The sequence below is a fragment of the Lampetra fluviatilis genome, chromosome 16, assembly GCF_964198595.1.
Source record: "Lampetra fluviatilis chromosome 16, kcLamFluv1.1, whole genome shotgun sequence".
NCBI classification, from domain to species: domain Eukaryota; kingdom Metazoa; phylum Chordata; class Hyperoartia; order Petromyzontiformes; family Petromyzontidae; genus Lampetra; species Lampetra fluviatilis.
In genome coordinates, this window is record NC_136290.1 from 12,985,034 (window position 1) to 13,004,775 (window position 19,742).

At 45.5% G+C, this 19,742-nt stretch overlaps 1 protein-coding gene across 2 annotated transcripts; it reads left to right on the plus strand.

Moving 5' to 3' along the window:
- Positions 1-476: 476 nt before the first annotated feature.
- On the plus strand, positions 477-11,095 carry LOC144936570 (aflatoxin B1 aldehyde reductase member 4-like). Of its 2 annotated transcripts, none has more exons than XM_078863776.1 (7): positions 477-563; positions 2,443-2,658; positions 3,292-3,479; positions 5,439-5,640; positions 7,123-7,222; positions 8,451-8,580; positions 9,198-11,095. In XM_078863776.1, the coding sequence occupies exons 2-7, from the start codon at positions 2,448-2,450 to the stop codon at positions 9,357-9,359; spliced, it is 993 nt and encodes a 330-aa protein (XP_078719902.1). In that variant the 5' UTR covers positions 477-563; positions 2,443-2,447; the 3' UTR covers positions 9,360-11,095. The 2 variants fall into 2 exon arrangements, with proteins under 2 accessions (XP_078719902.1, XP_078719903.1); XM_078863777.1 differs by lacking the exon at positions 477-563 and adding an exon at positions 781-937.
- The last annotated feature ends 8,647 nt before the right edge of the window (positions 11,096-19,742 follow it).

The window sequence follows — 19,742 nt, forward strand, 5'->3', positions numbered from 1 at the left end:
ATTAATAAAAGTAAAATAAAATAAAAATCACGACGTTTCGGAGGCAACACAAGCTTGACGGTTCCACCTGAAGACGGAAGCTTGTGTTGCCTCCGAAACGTCGTGATTTTTATTTTATTTTTATTTTACTTTTATTAATTAAAATTTTTCACCTACGTGACTTTACCGAAAACACATAAGAATAGGAAAATTGACCAGCCAGCTCGACACTTTCAGGTGACAAAATTAACATAATTTATTAAAAGCGAGTCACGTGCGTAGGAACAAGCCAATAACATCCAATAGCTCGTCGACGGTGGCGAACGATTCGTATCGCAATTGTCCCGCGAATCGACGAACCGTGTGTGTAACTATCGATTATTTACAATTCACTTCCGTTGATGTATCCAGCACAAAAGCGTTACGTTAAGTCGAATACGGTCGTGAGAACGAGACAGAATAAGCGAGACGGAGTCGACGGACGGTTACGAATCGATTACAGAATCGAAATTTGTTGTCATAAAGAGAATCGCTTCAGTCGATTCCATCTGTGTGGGTGCAACGTTGCAGGCCGCGACTAAGAGGTTCGATTTAAAAACTTTTAAATTACAACGATTTTACACTTGTATTCATTCGTTCGCGCACATTTAGACGAGTGCTTAAATCCGCGCTAAATGTTTACCGCCCGCGTTCGCAATGAATTGCACGCTGCCAATGTAACGATTTGAACCAAAGGCTTAACTAAGCGCTTTGCTTGCTAAAGTCTTTGCCCAACGTTTCGTGATATAACCTCGGCGGTGTAAGTAAGACGGCGAGTACAAGGGCAACTTGCTGGTTTTCACTTGCGGTTTGGTAGCGGTGAGAGTTGTAACGATGCAGCGAATGGTGAAGTAATATCGACAAGAAACGACCTTTGGGACCTCTGCCGCTCTACGGAACGACACCGATCTCGAGATTTGTGGGTTTCCTTGCTCTCGAACCACTAAGCCCGCGCCCATTCAACAGAAGGGGGAGATGATAGTGATACTGCACGAACTCCCAGACTGTGGCCATGAAACCCAAACTAATGCCCATGTAGTAAACCACTTAATTCTGCACTCCTTCACCGGAGGAATTGACAAACCACACGAATTATCTCCTGAAGGCCCTCTCGTGGTCAGCCACAACTGCACAGCGAGAAGTGGTGGACACACGCACGGACTGCTAGAGATACATTAGACACACAAGCCACAGTAGCACCACTGTCATCATGCGCTCTTACATCCATAGCTGTCAACCCATACGGTGTACCCGTATTCTTGTACAGGGAAATTGAGTCAAATGTGTTTTTCAATTTGATCGTGGAGGATGAACGTTGAGATTTATAAAGGCACGGGGTGACCAATACGATCTGAATTGGTCTGTAATAAGGTAGGGCACTAATAAGGGGTTGACATGCATGTACATCAGAGGAGGAATAGCAAAATTACACGAACGTTCTCTCTCCTGAAGCCCTCTTCGTCGTGGCGAGCACAGCTGGACATTAGCATCTCGATCCTGAAGATGTTCCCATCGGCGAGAATAGAAATAGTGCACTGGTGCAGTGCTCATAGACCCACAATAAGGCAACATCAGGTGTTGTACGAAGCCAAACTGTATTGTCAAATTGTGTGGCACGTTCTGAGAAAGCCTTTGCCAACGCACGGCAGGAGTATGACCCATTTTGGTGATGTTTATTATGCAACATTTAATGTGTAACGTTGCAAAACACATTGTGCCACATTACAAAAAAAAGTTTCTACGGACAGTCTTATATTCTTGCATGTTGCAGCAATATGTTTTGGGAGCTGAATGGCAATATCGAGGTCTGCTGGTCACAACGAGAGGGCTTCAGGAGAGAATTCGTGTGGTTTTTCAATTCCTCCCTTGAAGGAGTGCAGAATACAATGGCTTGCTACAAGATCCGTAGTTCGGTTTGTATGGCCACAATCACACTGTGGCTCGAACAGGAATATCCGATTACGTAGTACCACAATAACTTGGTGTTACATTTTAATTTATACAGTGGCTATTGAAAAAAACTTGACTCATTGTGATTTAAAGCTTTCGTGACTGCAGGGATTCATATTCTTGGTTCTTTCGGTAAAGTCACGTAGAAGGGAAATAATACATTTTCTTGCTGTGGATTTCACACCTGATGACTATTGCTTGTGTTGCAGTCGAAACGTCGTGATAATTTTTATTGTTTTATATTAATATTATTTTATTATTTCCCTTCTACGTGACTTTACCGAAAGAACCAAGAATTTGACTCACTGTATTTGTGAATAGCATATGTGAGAATACATGAGCTTTGCCTGTAGGGTTTCCATGAGAAGGATATGCTGCTAATAATGACCCCCCACCCACATAGAGATAAGGGGTGATTTATGATCGTTGTCATATATATGAACATAAAAACCGAGCTCATATGTTCTGCTACAGGAGCCATGGCAGGTCGCGTGGCCACACTGCCGCGCACAGTGCTGGGAACCATGGAGATGGGTCGGCGTGCCGACGAGGCCATGAGTCGTGAGATGACGCGGCTCTTCACGGCCGGAGGGCACCGGCACCTGGACACAGCGCTCATGTATGCGGGCGGGCGCTCCGAGGAGATCCTGGGCACTCTCTGCGGCACCGGCGGGACGTTTGAGAACCAAGGTCGGTAACTGCCCTGAGTGGCCCCACACCTTCGTTTCTTCCATGTGGATGTGAAAACATAAATGATTTCGATTGAAAGCTTTCGTGACTGCAGGGATTCATCTTCTTGGTTCTTTCGGTATAGTCACGTAGAAGGAAATACTAAAATAAAATAAATAAACATAATAAAATAATTCTCACGACGTTTCGGCCACAACGCAAGCAGCCGTCCTCAGGTGAAAAAACAGGTCTGTCGAGAAGACAGCGTCGCGAGAAGACAGAGGCTGAGGAAGACTGAAGATGAGATGGAGGGAGAACATGAAAGTGGCTGAGGTGACAACAAGGGAGGGAGGGAGGAGGTCTGGCACAGACAAAAGTGAAGGAGAGACACCTAGGCATCCTTCATAACAAGACTAAGTGCAGACATTGAACAGAGTTTTATTAATACCTGTTTTATCCTCGGTGTATGTATGTTGAACTTCTTTTGCACCGTATGTAGCAAACCACGCTTATTGGAAGTGTGGGGGGAAGGTCAATACACTAAACACAAAAATGGAGTTCTAAAGAAATTAGTTTTCAATCTAGATTAAAAAGTGCATAGCTCCAGCGGCTTCCTAATATCAGTGTGTATGCTCATGTCTTTCTGGCTTTCAGTGAGCGTGGACACCAAGGCGAACCCATGGGGCACCAACACCCTGAAAGCTGACAGCCTGGGCGTTCAGCTCGGCACGTCCCTGCAGCGCCTGCGTCGCTCCTCAGCGGACGTGTTCTATCTGCACGCGCCCGACCACAACACGCCTCTAGAGGAGACGCTCGCCAGCTGCCACGCGCTCCACCAGGAGGCACGGCCGTCACCTGCCACGTAGCAACTAATTGCTGAATATATACATGTATAACATTATGTGAACCTGTTTGGTTAGTAGAGGTTTTTTGGGTTAGATCGCGTAAATAAATGTGTCGTTTAAACCCGACACCACCCGACACAGGCAACTAGTAAGGGTTTGTCACGTCAACAGAACGTGGCCAATTCGTCACGAGTACAGCACACCGGTGTGTTGGAGAGCCAAGCCACAACATTTACAATCTGAGTACAACATTTCGCCAGTAATTACAACTAGCTTCATCAGGCGACAGCCAGATTTGTGGAGAAGTCTAACTGTTTCGTTCCTTATATAGAGGCGTAGATGTGGTGGCCACACTTTTGCGCTCTTGCGCAAAGTGGGGGTGGGATTAATGAGTCAATGTACATTATGCATGTGCATTATGTGAGCCCTTTGATCTTGTCCTTCCTGTCTATTGTGCATTAAAATAGCCGTACCAACGGTAATCCATATTGAAGTATGGTGCCCTTAATAGGCATGCATTTAAATAATGTGTTATTTGATGATTCGCTTCCACGCAGCTATATGAACGGTTAACATTTTTATTTCTTTCAACTTCGATAGATTCTGTAATGTTCTGTTTACATGACAACCCTTACTAGTTGGCTGTCGGGTGGTGGCGGGTTTAAACGACACATATATTTATGCGATATAACCCAAACCACCTCTATTATGGATGATATTGGTCGCAAAAGCCTACGTGTTAAACTATTTGGTTAGCTTTGAATTCAGTATGCGGTAAAAGGGTTTGAAAATTGGCAGCCCACCACTTAAATTGGTGGGTTGGGCAAGTACGACGTGGGACCTGTATTTGTCCCGGTGGTTACAGATCGACTGATCTGCCGTGGGGCAAGGACATAGACCCATCCTCTTGGGAGGTGAGGGTGATTGGTTATGTTGGATGTAGTGGTGGTTGGGATCTGTAGCTCAGAGAGCTTAGACTGTGGAATTGGTGGGTCGCCTAGAGTTGGAGTCTATGTGAAACATCCTGTGTATTGTTTAGTGAGTTGCTAAACACCACTCCACCCATCCTCACATTTGCTATAGTCTGGACTCAGTGCCATCTGTTTCATTGGAAACTAAAACGAAACTTTTCTTTATTTGACCAGGTAAAGCCAACTGAGTGTATAGCTTTTTTTCAGAAGCGACCTGGCCACAAATGATAGCTCAACAAAGTGTCATATTATCACGTGGAAATTTATAGCAGCCAAATACTCTTAAATGTGGAGGGGAAAACCGGTGGACCTGGAGAAAAATCGACGCGACCATGGGGAGAACATGCAACTCCAAATATACAGGTGTCAGGGTTGGGAAAACACCGACAACGTCCTATATACCCGGCGAGATAGTTAACATATCGCCACAGTGGTGCCACCACAGTGGCAAGATGCAAATATAATTTGCATTACATTTGGGTGATATGCACGCAACGTGTATATTGGTAGACATTAACTTCTGGCCCTTGGTGCGGTGCAAGGCCAGGAATTTCATAACTACCAACACAGATCCACTCACATGATGCTTTGCATAAATGTGCACAACCTAAAAATATATTTGAGCACATAATTGCACAGTCGTTTGACTCACGGGTTGGGGGGGGGGGGGGTGTGAAATTCTTCATATTAAACTTGGTTCTGCACTTAGTTTGTCTAAATTAAGTGTTGATAATTATTATAATATGTGGACCAAAGGTCACTTGAAGGGATCTTGGAGGTAATTCTGTGATATCCACTTCTTTGGCCATTCTCTAACATTCAGGATTGCACTGCCCTGCAGAATAAAGACTATATCTCATGAAATGATGCTGACAGCAAAATCAGGATAACACTTGGTAAAAAGATTTTCATAAAATGAACAACAACAAAAAATGCATTACTGTGCTGCCCTGACATGAAATGCATTCCTCTTTACCTCCTGCAGGGCAAGTTCAAAGAGCTAGGTCTGTCCAACTACTCGTCGTGGGAGGTGGCCGAGGTGTGGCACATTTGCCACTTCAACAACTGGGTGCTGCCGAGCCTGTACCAGGGCATGTACAACGCCTGCACGCGCCAGGTGGAGACCGAGCTGCTGCCCTGCCTGCGTCGCTTCAACATGCGCTTCTACGCCTACAATCCTCTGGCCGGTACGCGCGAGCGGGGCGTCGGTGTGCGGGCACTTGTCCCAACCTGCGCTTAGGCTGTTCCGTTAGTCTAAGCAAGGCATTGGAGGTGGTGAACGCAGCGCAGATTTACCAAGCGTGTGACGCCTTCGCATCGCGCGGCGACTCCATGAGTTGTCATGATTCGAGGTTGTGGAGAATGTGTGGGACGTTTGTTAAGAGGATATCTCATGATTTGTCTTTTGAAAAGTTGGCAAGCATTTACTGAAATGCACATGCAGAGTCTAGACGATAACTCAATGATTACGCCGTTACACATGTGTAGTGGTATAGCACTAGCTGCTGGTGGAAAAGGGTAACTGCGGTGTACGGCAGTACTCGCCTCAGCAGGCCACGATATATACGAGAGGGGGACATCTAGGGGAAAGGTCAGCGGGAAGCCCCGGGAACCCGCTAGTAGGTTCCAGAAGGGGGGGCGTGGTCGGGGCGGAGCAAGGCCACGCTGGAGAGTAAAAGAGGGGGCCCTGAGCGGGAGCTCGGGGCTGTTGCAGGAAGTGGAATCCCCGTCGTGTTGTTCAAGATCATCGTCGTCACCATCTCGTCGTCATCTCCGTCTTCATCATCCCGGGGTGCTGGTAGTCAGACAGCTAACTAACTGTTCTAACTAAGTAGTGCCGCCGAACAAATAGACGGTCTTAATTATTATAGTGCACACCCACGTAGGATGTGTATATATCCCAGTGGTGCTTGTTTCATAAAGAAGTGTTACCAAGTATTACCGTCTCCGATCTGCGTCACTATACATGTGACTGACGTTCAAATTAGAATTGTACATAAATTGTGGAACTTACATTTGGGCACTAATTTCACAATTCGAGGCTGTGATTTGATTCAAGAATAGTTTTTTTTTTCAACGTTGTGGTGATTGTAGCGCCTCCTAGTGGCTTTAGGATTCATGTAAACTCATTACAATGTAGATGGACACCCCTCCCATTACCCCGGATAATCAAGTGTTGACTGCATTGCACGTACAGTGAGGGAAAAAAGTATTTGATCTCCTGCTGATTTTGTACGTTTGCCCACTGACAAAGAAATTATTAGTCTATAATTTTAATGGTAGGTTTATTTGAACAGTGAGAGTGTGCTCTTAATCTCAGCTCGTTACCTGTATAAAAGACACATGGGAGCCAGAAATCTTTCTGATTGAGAGGGGGTCAAATACTTATTTCCCTCATTAAAATGCAAATCAATTTATAATATTTTTGACATGCGTTTTTCTGGATTTTGTTGTTGTTATTCTGTCACTCACTGTTCAAATAAACCTACCATTAAAATTCTAGACTGATCATTTCTTTGTCAGTGGGCAAACGTACAAAATCAGCAGGGGATCAAATACTTTTTTCTCTCACTGTAACATTTAATGAGCACAATATGTGTGCTGGGTATACTTGTTTGCGTGCTCAGGCTTTTAATGTCGCGTTTGGTCTCATTTCGCTCGTGCGCAAGGGGGTCTGCTCACGGGCAAATATTGCTACGAGGACAAGGACACGAAGAAGCCAGAAGGGAGGTTTTTTGGGAACGACTGGGCCGAAGCCTACCGCAACAGGTACGCTCGGCCACTGGGGCAAAATTTCTTTAGCCTGTATTCTACGTATGTCATAGGTAACCCCCCCCCTCCCCCTTGGCAATTTGATTTGTTATCTCGATTCATGGCAGTACCAATTCTGTTTGTTTGCTTTATTTGTATTGTTTCTTGTGTGTTTTGTCTTTTTTTAGCAATTTTCTTTGCTCTATTAGTCTAAATGTAATGTTCGCATATAATTAGCAATTTCCTCATCAGCCATGGATAATCCAACGTGGATGAAGGCTTCCCGTCATTATATCCATCTCGCATGGTATTGCAAGGTAACAATCTATGTAGCGACCGCACATGAATGGAATTGATCATCTCTGCGGTGAATTTCCTCTTGTAAATATTACATTTTCCTTTGGCTTATGCTCCATCATTAGTCTCGAGCACCTGCAGTCATCCCTTCAAACGATGTGCCCTGCACAAAACCCACTTTTCATAACGGTCAACATGTCTAACTTGATTTGAAGCTAGGTTTGAAGCTTTCGTGACTGCAAGGATTCATACTCTTTGGTTTTTTCGGTAAAGTCACGTAGGTAAAAAAAAAGAAAATAAATGAAAACAACTCAATTAAATCACGACGTTTTGGGCGCAACACAAGCGTCCTTCTTCAGGTGGGGACAACGTAGCGAAAGCTTAAGTGGTTGTGCTTACGTGGTTGTGCTTAAGTGGTTGTGCTTAAGTGGTTTTGCTTAAGTGGTTGTGCTTAAGTGGTTGTGCTTTCGCTACGTTGTCCCCACCTGAACAAGGACGCTTGTGTTGCGCCCGAAACGTCGAGATTTAATTTAGTTGTTTTCATTTATCTTATTTTATTTTTTACCTACGTGACTTTACCTAAAAAACCAAAGAGTTTGAATTGAGGCTTTCGTGACTGCAGGAATCCATACTCTGGTTTTTTACGGGACTTTACCGAAAAAACCAAAGAGTATGTCTAACTTGTATATTCTCCATTCAATGTGTTCCATTGCATGTATCAGTGTAATTCCAAGCATGTACTTCTCCATGCCGCCTGATACATTTTCAGCTTTTTTCCCATTTTCTCTGCCAATGCTCAAGTTTGATTCTCAAGCAAACGATTCGATGGATGTATTTAAATCATAATAATATATCCTATTCTGTGAATCGATGCATCTTTGCATTCCCGCTATGTTCTGACCTTTGTGGGTGGGAGACTTTAATGATGGTGTGCTTTTGGCTCTCACAGGTACTGGAAAAAGCACCACTTTGCGGGAATCGATCTGGTGCGCGAGGCCCTGAACGCGGCCTACGGGGAGGGCAAGGTGTCACTGACGGAGGCCGCTCTGCGCTGGATGTACCACCACTCAAGGCTGAGTGTGCGTGCAGATCTTAGGACTTATTTCAGTTTGGTGACCTGGAAATTATTTCTGCACCCACATCCAGTAGAACTCTCGCTGGCTGTGGATACCAGGCACATGCCCATTCCATCCTACCAGTGACCCAGAAAGTGTGTCTACATGTTGTCTCCTTAGAGCCCTTACAGTGTAGGCTGCTCAGCTTGTGATTGTGAGCGTTTCGGCAAATTAATAGCGTGTTGTGAATTTTGCGACTGACAGAGCTAAGATAGTTGCACTCGAAATGCATTGCTGCATAAGGATGCTGCATCTATGCTGGACCCAAAGAGTGACCAAATTAGAAGAAAAAGGTTGCACATAGAAGGATGCCAGATGCAAGCAGTGATGAGAAGAAAAGTGGCACGATTTGGACACACATGTAGGATGGACAACAACAGGAACATTCAAAGCGTGTTGTTCGGAAAAATGTAAGGAACCGGAAAGAGAGGAAGACCTAACAGAGAATGAACGGCTTGATGATGACATGCGAGCTTTGTGCCAGAAAGAAGTTGCGCATATTTGCGCAAGACAGAGGAAAGTGGAAAAAATTACTATGCGCCATCTGACCATTAATGGTGATGATGATGTGAATTTTGCAGGGAGAGGCCGGCGACGGCGTCATCTTGGGCGCTTCGTCTCCTGAGCAGCTCTCGCAGAACCTGGCGGCGAGCAAGCAGGGCCCACTGGATGAGACGGTGGTGAAGGCTTACCAGCAGGCCTGGGAGCTCAGCGCGCACGATTGCCCTAACTATTTCCGCTGAGCGAGTACGTCTATCCGCACGCCCGTCCCGCCTGCCCTTGCAGGAGCTGATTTGATGCTGCTGGAGCAAAAGTTATTCTTCAATATGCTTGCAACCTTTGTAATAATTACATGCCAACCTTGTAAAAGCAGCCATTCTTTATTTCCTTACATGCTGGTATGGTACAGATCTCCACGTTTACTTGTCTTCGGATATTTTTTTAAATCTCCAGTTCCATCCCGATTGTGCATTCGGCATCATGATGAGTTCATTCCGAAATCTCACAGAGCAGTGCAGCCCTTCATGTTGGTTGACGGCCCATGGAAGCGGATTTCAGGGATACATCCTCTTTTTTAGATTTCTTCAAGTGACCTCTGATCCTTACAGTAGAGCGCAGCACTTTAGCACCCACGCGACAATGAGAGAAATGTTTTAATTCTCAGTGCTCCAATTGACATTTGCATTTGTGCAGTCATTGGTGACTGAGCTGAGACCATCGATTGGTTCAATACAATCGAGAACCTGGTTTAATCACAGGCGACTGCCTAATGTTAAACCCAGGCTCTCATCAACAGTGCCAGCCACCAGGCCACCTCTAGTGTTTGCATTCATCATGTAAAAAACGTGCGCTTTGAATGTTATTTCTTACCATTGGTGATCCATGGATCATGTTAAATATTTCCTGAAATTGTAAGCGCTATTGCATTGACAGGGTATAGTGATATATGAAGAACCTTGAAAGTAATTTCGTGCTGTATCGCACTTGTTGTGAATTTTGTCTCTGCTTTAAAGGTACATTTCCTTAAATGGTATTTTGCAAAGTTGGCAAGCATTTTCTTACACGCACAATAAAAAAGCGTAGAATGTAATTCAATAATTAAGCTGTTGCACATTTGCCTGACATGCAGGAATTAGAAATGTATGTAAATGATACGCACTTAAAATTAAACACTAATTTCACTTTGATTACAAATGTGAACTAGTTTAATTAACATTTCTGAATAGTGAAGTTGATTTTGTTTTTTGTATTGGCCGGACTGCACGTGGTGCAACAATTGTTGCCAAACCCCACCCCGCCCGCCCCCCCCCATTTCAATAAATGTGCTCACGCAAAAGGTAATCTTGTTTTATTTTATTGAACATTCATGGAATATTCTTTTTCTCCAACGTGAAAATTCTGAATGAGGGTGCACACTGACGGCCATGATATCAATCGTTGCTGGCAGTGACCGAGAGTAATATAGTATTCTCTGATTTTTTTCTATGGTAAAAATACATGTTTGCACAATTCTGGTTGCATCTGACCACTGCTACTCTTTGTGACTGGTTGGAATTTATACTTCCAATCAAATCACAGATAGGTCATATGATTACCTGCAGTTGTGTGCTCTGTAGACAAATCATTGTTCATCAAATGCACTCTTCATCAAACCGTTTTTAGTTGACATAACTGTCACTCTGCTATTGCGTGCGGAGTTATCATTGTTCATGTTTGCTCGTGTGATGTGATGTCCTGGTAATGATTACCTGTAAAGTTGTGGTGCTGACTGCATAATGCGTGAGGCATCTGTGTGATCCTGAGGAGGGGCACGTGGGTAGGTCTGGCATGTTCAGTAATTTATTGCTTTGCACGTTAGTCTTGGCCGAGAATCAAACTGGCAGGAAAGTTCACGGTGCATTGCGCGAACAACTGCACCACCGATGTCCATTTTGAATGTTTAGTGGAATTGATTTTCAATAAAGAACAGTTGAGGCGATTGAATTGTTTTCCTATACATGCCACATCGTGTTGTGTTGATCGTAGGCAAGCTGATCCCAGCTCGTTCTATGGGCAGCGCGAATCTTGCTTCTGAACCGCAATGCTCCTGACATGTGTGAACAACAGCGTTGTAGCTCATCGTATTGCTCCAGGATAAATACAGATTCAGATACTCGATGCCACGGCATTGCCCGGGCAGCCTCAAGCCTTGATAAGCGTCGCACCCCAGCACCACCACCACCACTTAAGACCTCGTCAAGCTTATCAAATCACAAATACATCCCTGGCACATCAATGACCGTTCACAGGCAATTATGTGGCTGCGATGTTATCGATTGGTGTGTCAATGATTATCATGAAGTTAATATTTTTGTAACTACATTTCGTAATTGCATGGAGTGGCCTGAATCCTCGTCCAGTTTCACGCTCCAATCGTAAAGACCTCAAGTTTTTAACAGTTAACAGGCAAACCACTCTCAACACTGGATTGCTGATTTAGCTGGTGAGGCCCTATTGAGCTAAGCAGTGTCGGCAGTTACAGGACATTGCACGAAACCCAAGCCAAAACTTACTGGCAGCCAACATCGGCCGGAACCCCTGTGGAGGTTCTTCACTTGCACCTTCCCATCTAGCCCCGCCCACCTTCCCCTTCTAGCCCCGCCCACCTTCCCATCTAGCCCCGCCCACCTCCCCCTTCTAGCCCCGCCCACCTTCCCCTTCTAGCCCCGCCCACCTTTTCTTCTAGCCCCCCCACCCAGTCCCTGACTGCCACATTTAGATAAGCCCCTCCCCTTAACCAGTATTTAAGATCTGGTCTCTTGGATTTCTCTTCACTTGATATGGTAAATTTAGCTGTGACGGTCCCACCTGAAGACGCAGACTCGTGTTGCCTCCGAAACGTCGTGATTTAATTGAGTTATTTTCATTTATTATTTTATTATTATTTTACCTACGTGACTTTACCGAAAAAAACCTAAGAGGTTGATCCAACGTTGTTAAGCCACCGTTCCATGTTTACTGCGTTTAGACCGCGTCAGGCTTCGCCATGAAATCTGCGCTGCTGTTCCTGCTGCCACCTCCTACGTTCGCGGGAGTGTCATTTGATCACCACCACCCCCAAGTTCACAACACATGGGTGAAAGTCCCAGTCAAGCGATGATGGGTCTTTAACGGCCCCAGCAGTGGAAGCCGGGTCTCCAGTCATATAAGCTGCGGCTTCTCAGCACCAGGGTTGTGGGTGGGTTGGTTGAGTGGAGAACGCCGTGGGATTGTAGATCTGAGTCTTTTGGCTCAAATCCAGCATTTTATTCTTGAAAGTTGAACAAATTTCAATACAATTGTTTACATTTTTAGTCGTAAACTTTTTTTTCTTTCATAAACAAGGGGTTACATTTTTTTGTTACTTTTTAAAATATCAATGAATTTTGTTTAAAATATTTGCAAAATCATATCAATTATATAATAACCAGAGCATTTAAACCAACAATAAGTCTATATAGCATAAGCATAGCGCGCCCGCCTCTGGAGTTTTAATACCTGGGTTCGAATCCCATTCGCAACCTTTTTTAGTAATTATTTTTGGCGTGCGTGATGACCTCACCGTCGTGCGCGATGACGGGCACAGGCTAGACTTGCGGGAAGGAACGTGATGACGTCATCACGTACTAAGAGTGCCCAGCCACGCAACGTTGACGCCTTATAATTGCCATCACAACCTTCACTCAGCGTGTGGCTTCGTGGTGCAGCGGGAACGCACCTGGGCTACCGACCCTGGGATCAGGATGCTGTGAAGCCGAGTTCAAATCCCATCATCAGACGGGCGCACAACGAAATAAACGTGGAAACCAACAACAAGGTGAGTTTACTACAGGTGAGTGCGTGAATAACAACTAACGTATGTTTGTCCCTTCCCCTAAAACAGGGTAACCACAGGTGTGATGGAGACCACGGCGTGACCATGGTGAAGAAGGCGACCTGGAGACGAGACGGAGACGATGTGGAGTTGAGGATGGTGGGGAGAAAGAGAACCACCATGCAGAGAAATAGGATCGAACAAAAACATTTTATTTTCTTATTTAGTACAATTTTTTTGTATATCCTCTCACCACTAGAGGGCGCTGTTGCAACTATATGGGTTTAAACCGGTTTAAAGCAACTTCTTGGGGTTAAACCCGGTTTCCTCGCACAAACTGCCACTAGGGGCGCTATTGCAACGAAAACGCCAACTTAAACAGATTTATTCTCGCAAAAACTGGTTTAAACTACGTTTTGTGCTAATTAATGGTCTAAAACCGTGTGGTAGCAGGCAAAACAAGGTTTAAACTTAATTCCCCCACGAAACAAACGCGAAATAAATTTTAAACTAATCTCAAAACTTATTTGAAATAGTTTGGCATCAAAATGTCAGAAAAAGTATGGGTTTAAACAAGTACATGAGGTTAAGAGAGCATTATAACGCGATTTTTGCTTTAAACAATATTACAATAAAACATTTGAAAGCTAAAAATAACAGTGTGAGAAGTGGTAATTTCTCCAGTGATATCGGTCTTGTAGTGTGAAAAGAATTTCACCCGTTTTAAATACAATGGCTGACGGAGCTATTTTTGGTTAGGGAAAAAGTAAAAACCATAACACGTAACGTAAACACGAAAGCCGACGTGTTAAACATTCTAACACACCATACTCGAACACAGGGGTGGGGAACGTCAGGTCCGCGGGCCGTACAAGGCCCACGAAAGCATTTGGTGTGGCCCTGCCAAGGCAACCGCAGGCGGGACTCGAAATTCAATACATCTCGGAGCAAACCTGGAAAAGCAGTTGCGAGTAGCAACAACATCATCAATAGCCAGCTAACATCACACGCCTCGCCAAAGAGAAGCAGTTCCAGTCATCACATTAGGGGTGAGTTAATTAAATGTTTGACCAAATAAAACAGGCTAATTTTTAAGTTGATAATTTTGTATGGCCCGCGAATGATGTTATAAATATCCAAATGGCCCTTGGCAGATAAAAAGTTCCCCACCCCTGCTCTAACATCACCAGCCTCACTCCAACACCACATCTTCACCAGCACATACACTCTCCTCACCTTTCCTCACCACATTTTCTCATCTCATCAGCACACATTTCCCTCACCTCTATTCTTCCCCTTCCTCTTCCCTCACCACTACCGCCATCACCCTCCACACCCCGATTCAGCACGGTTGGCTACGTACGGTGTGAAAGAAGTTTGACATACAAACACACATTACCACGCTAAAACTCCCTTCTCCAATCCCATTCCTCCAGAGCTACAATACTCCTCACACCAACACTTACCTCACTACCCATCACATTCCCTTCTCTCCTCCATTTATTACACCACGGTCCAGGCTCGTGCGTTCCCACGTGAACATCACCACGCACCACACACCTCAAAGACGAACAAAACTACCCCAGTACTCAACTCTGCCCCCTGTTTGTTGCGGTTGCACCCGATTCAAGAGCCGAATGGCTCACAGGGCTATTCCATATAAATGAAAAAAATTAATTAAATGAAATAGAAAAAAAATAATGGACCCAAGTTTTGGGGTCAGCTCTTTAAGCATTGCGATGCTCAACCTCAGCTCTTGCTATCACTCCGTGCACAGCCATCATTCCCTCACCAACCATCGCATCACCCTTTCCTCCATCATACCCTCCAACAACTTCCCTTTCCCGCCTTCTCCCCACTCCTCACATATCCCTCTCCTCCATCCGGCCTGGACGCAGCTGCTGTGACCAAGTGTTGGCACTTGCAATGCACATCAATTGCTGGATTCCAGATGAAATCCAAGACTGGCACAGCCTTTGTGGACTTGTCATCGGCCTACGACACATTCTGGATTAAGGGCTTGACGTTGAAGCTTGCAGAGACAATTCATTGCCTCCAAACAATACGCCTGCTATGGACAATGCTGAGCAATAGGCGACTGTGTGTCTATATGGGCGACAATGCCAGCTCACCGCGGTTCCTCAACAATGGATTGGCACACGGTTCAGTACTCACGCAAATTCTCTTCAATGTCGACGTGAGCGACGTGCCGCCAACCGGGTAACACAAATGTGTATATGCGGATGACGTTGCCCTAGCAGCGCCAGCAGCCACTTTCAGCGACATTGCATACACGCTGAACCGAGACCTAAACACCATGGGGCGAATATATCTGGAAATGGAGGCTCAAGCCAAATCCCCACAAAACAGTCACTGCATTTCATCTTGAACATCGGAGCACCCAGCGCACTCTGAAAGTGACCTTCTGTGGCACGACCCCACTCCCATCTATCTTGGAGTGAACATACATGCGTCCCTCCTCATCGCTTGAAGGTACCTGGTTTAGATTTTTCACGAAGCTCATGATCCACCCAAAACCGCATCTGCACAAACCATGGCAGATGCGGACACCTGATGCACAAATGTAAAATTGAAACCTCTCCAGTGTGCGACGGTGGTCATCCAGAAGAGATCATACGATGTATAACTGTGCAATGCTTGATCCACAAATACGAAGAAGACATCGCAGCGATACACTTTGCTGTTCCTGAAGGGGTTGTCTGGCTTGATCAGTTGCTGTTCTGGATCTACATCAGCTGTAGGAAAGAAACACATTCCTGCGGAGGGAGCTGGTAGGAACGTTGGGTTGCTCGGTCAATTGCCAGGGTCAACGGCGGCGTGGTGTATTCCGCAAATATGCCCGATTATGAGGGCGGGCACAAGCCGGAGTGAGTAGGTTAAACGTTGAGTTTTATAAGGGCACCACGGGGTGACCAGCCCCTCCTCACCCAGCCCCTCCCCACCCTCCCACCCCTCCCCACCTTCCCCTCCCCACCAAGCCCCTCCCTCCCCACCCAGCCCCTCCCTGCACGACGGACACAATAATCCCCTGTGGGCTGGTGTAACCAGGAGGTTCCCACCAACATAAAGAAGATCCTCCACTCATCCCACTTTCTATAAATCCCCACATTCCCTTCCTCACCTTCCATCCCTCCACCACCACCAGCCATCATCACCCTTCTCCAACAACTTCCTTCTTTCCCTCCAGTCAACTCAAGCAAGCTCTCCCTCGCCACCTATTATATGTGTGTGTGTATGTTGAACTTCTTTCGCACTCTACATAACCAACCGTGATAATCGGAGTGAAGTTTTGACTGCACCTCATTGCGATGGAAACCTGTGCAGAACACGGTTAAGGATTAATTGTGCAGTACCCATGATGTGTTTCACGCTGGCTTTTCCAGAATGATTCTTCATTATTCTCCGTTAATCAACCACTAAAATCTGACTCGTCTCAGGTTGTCATCAATTAGTCTTTTTCATCTCTCCTACTTAATTCGTTTTTATTTTATTTTAGCGGCATTTTTTCTTAGGGACCGTCCATAAATGACGTCACGCGATTTTGGACGATTCCCCCCCCCCCCTTCGTCACACGGCGTCACAAAAAGTCAGACCTCCCCTAAAATATGACGTCACACAGCTCTGCCTCCCCCCCCAAAATAAAACATGCTTAAAATCGCTTTAAAGTATTGTCATTGTAGTGCGTATTTAATGTGAAGCTGCACTCTGATGTTGTAGGAGAAAACATTTATTAAAAAGTCTACTTAATTAAGTAGAATGTGTTGTCTATATTTATTTAAAGCTGCGCATTAAGATGTGACGTCACATTTCTCACCCCCCCCCCTCGTCACAAATCGTCACAAATGTATGACCCCCCCCCCCTCTAGGTGCGTGACGTCATTTATGTGTGTCTCTGCTTTAAAAATGACATTATAATTCCACGTCATTCAATCATTGGTACCGAGATACGAAATCACCAAACATTATCATCTCTTCATAACCACTGGGTCATAGCGCCCTTTCTCGGCAGCGGCGCCTAGTTGATCGATAGCCCTACATAACCCTACAGGGCCACATCTCAAATCAGTAACAACCTCCACCGCCACCTATGCCGAGAAGTAGTCAGTCCGTGGTATTAACTCCGTCTTGATTAAACAATGATCTGGTGATGCTGCTGCGTTGGTAGTGGCACACAAGCACAATTAACAAAACTCAACACATTCGTCAATTACACTGTTGCGTTAAAATGAAAAATATATATGGAACAGGCGACGTTTCGGGCAATGGCCCTCCTTCACAACATACAGAGACGCCAGATAGTGGATAATACGAGTGGGAGACTATGTTTTACACTTTGGAGCCTGATGATAATACATTTTTTTCTCCTATGGCCAGTTTTTAAAGAGAAATATGAAGTTCTAAATCAGTCTCGCCTTCTTATGCGAGTACAGGACCCGATGGCCAGAAGATGGCAGCATTTTTCTCCGGGTCCACCGGTTTTCCCCTACACTTTTAGAATCAACATCACGCGTTTAGAGTGTTTGGTTGCTATACATGTCTACACGATAAGCCACATCGTTGAGCTATAATTTGTGGCCAGGTCACTTCTGAAAAATAACTTTATAGCTCAGTGGGTCTTACCTGGTAAAATAAAACATACTGTAGTTGTATAGTTTAATAGTCACAGCCAATGTGTCTACCAATGTGTCCCATGATGGGCTTTCTTGGGGTACCCTGGTTTATGTTCTCACGAAGCACAACAACTGATTAAAATGAAATGAACAAGCATCCGAATAAAAGACCCTCTTGAAAACTCGCCTTGAAACTCGGTGAAGTTCCTATGGATAAATGAATGGTTTTTTTTACTTTTCATGTATTGGTCTAAAACACTCCAATCCCTTCACGTGTCTAATTTAACAAACCACATGCAGAGCCCCATGTAGCCACTGGAGGGCAACACAGCCACGTGAATAGAAACAACCTCCGATTTACACAGCGTGGATTCTTTAAAGTCAACAGAATAATACGCAATTAGACATTGCGGTGGACATAGCGGCCTCTAGCGGCCATAGATACGCCGCGTGAACCACTTAAAAAAACAACTCGAAACTGCTTAACAGTTGAGTTTCGATACATGTTCGATTCACTTAATCTTTTTTTTTAAATCGATTCTATGTCAGAAGGCTGCAACACGGATTCTAACCCAGGTTTCTAAGCCCTCTGACCTCTCAGCCACCCGGCCACCTCTGAGGCTCGTGTGTCAAACATTACACCGACCCCAGCCTCGCAGACTTCAGCTTCGTCCGGTTCAGGTCTGGCCAGAGCCGGTTGGACCTGATCACAGTGGGGGGGTGGGGGGTGCCTACGAACGGGGGAAATACCAACACCCGTGTCCCTCAGTTACAGACAGTGCTGGCTTCATCCCCTGGGTGTCTTCGGGTCGATCGGGACCCGGAAAACAAAACCACTCAGCACTCGGCACACCACATCAAGTATACTTCTCGCTGTGGCCGTGGCTGCCTCGCCACGTGACAACCTCCGATCTACCAACGGACCAGAAACGAATTCCGCACCCCGGCACACAGCATCTCAGGATATCTCTCCACATGGGCTGCACACGTGATATGAACGGGTGGTGTGGTTTTTTGTTGTTGCCAATACTATCGAATAACCCAGCGGGTATTTGTATAGCAAGCCCTACTCTGCTGAGGCCCAGAATGTCGAAACCGGTCCAGCGTTTTCTTGCTGAACCAAGCATTGTCAGAAACGCCCGGGGGAGGATGACCTTAAAACAGAGACGGATTATTTGACTGTGAGAGAGATGACCACGCCTTGAGGAAGGCTCGTTGCATCTAGCAGTAGACCGAGCATGGCTTAGGACGATGATTAATAATATACCCGATCCTGAATTCACCAATAGACTTCGGTGAATGTTTTTTTTTCTGTTTTAATAATATAATTCCTCTGCCCTACTTTTTTCTTTAATAATAAAAAAAAACGTGGGCATTTTTGTGCATTTATCTTCAACCGCAAATGACAGCAAAAGCTAAAACCGAAGCTTATATTCTTTTTGTTGGCCCGTTTCAGATGAACCTCAATCTCGCAACAATTACCCTGGCGTTCGTAACAGACACACACACACCTCTATGGGCATGCGGGTGAGTCATTTAACTCCACGTACAAGGGTGGAGCGACTCACCTCAACGCGGTCCCAGAGTTTACGTGGCGTTCTCTTGATTAGAATATGTGGCTTATCCAGCAGCACTGGCTTTAACACGCCTGACTGCCGATGAGATCCCGGTGGGTCGAAACCGGTCCAGAGTGTGCATCTTTAAGCAAATACTGATGGGATAATTGGTGCGGAAATTCAATAGGCTGATGGGACAATGATATGGTTAATTGTTTGTATAAGTCTCGTTTAATGTGCCAATCGTGACAACACGCGCGGCTGGCAGCAGCGGGCTTCACTCTAACATGCAATGCAAACCAGCCACGCCGTTTAAAAGGTGATCTCATGTTCGCAATTCAGACCGAGCCTTTATTTGTGACCACGCGAGAGCCCAAGATGCATTTGACCGAATAATCCGGAATGCGCCCGGTCCAGTCTCGCGAGATGAGGACACACAGATCGCGATTAGAAGCTGCTGTGGAGGCTAACGTGTTGGGCAGTGCAGCTAAATCAATGCGTTGTACTCCCCTGCTCCTATGCTCCCCACCCTCACCACCAGCAGCAGTGTGGGGTGGCGATCATCCAGCAGTGTCGGAGTGTCCCGCATACTTTGCGTTACTTCGG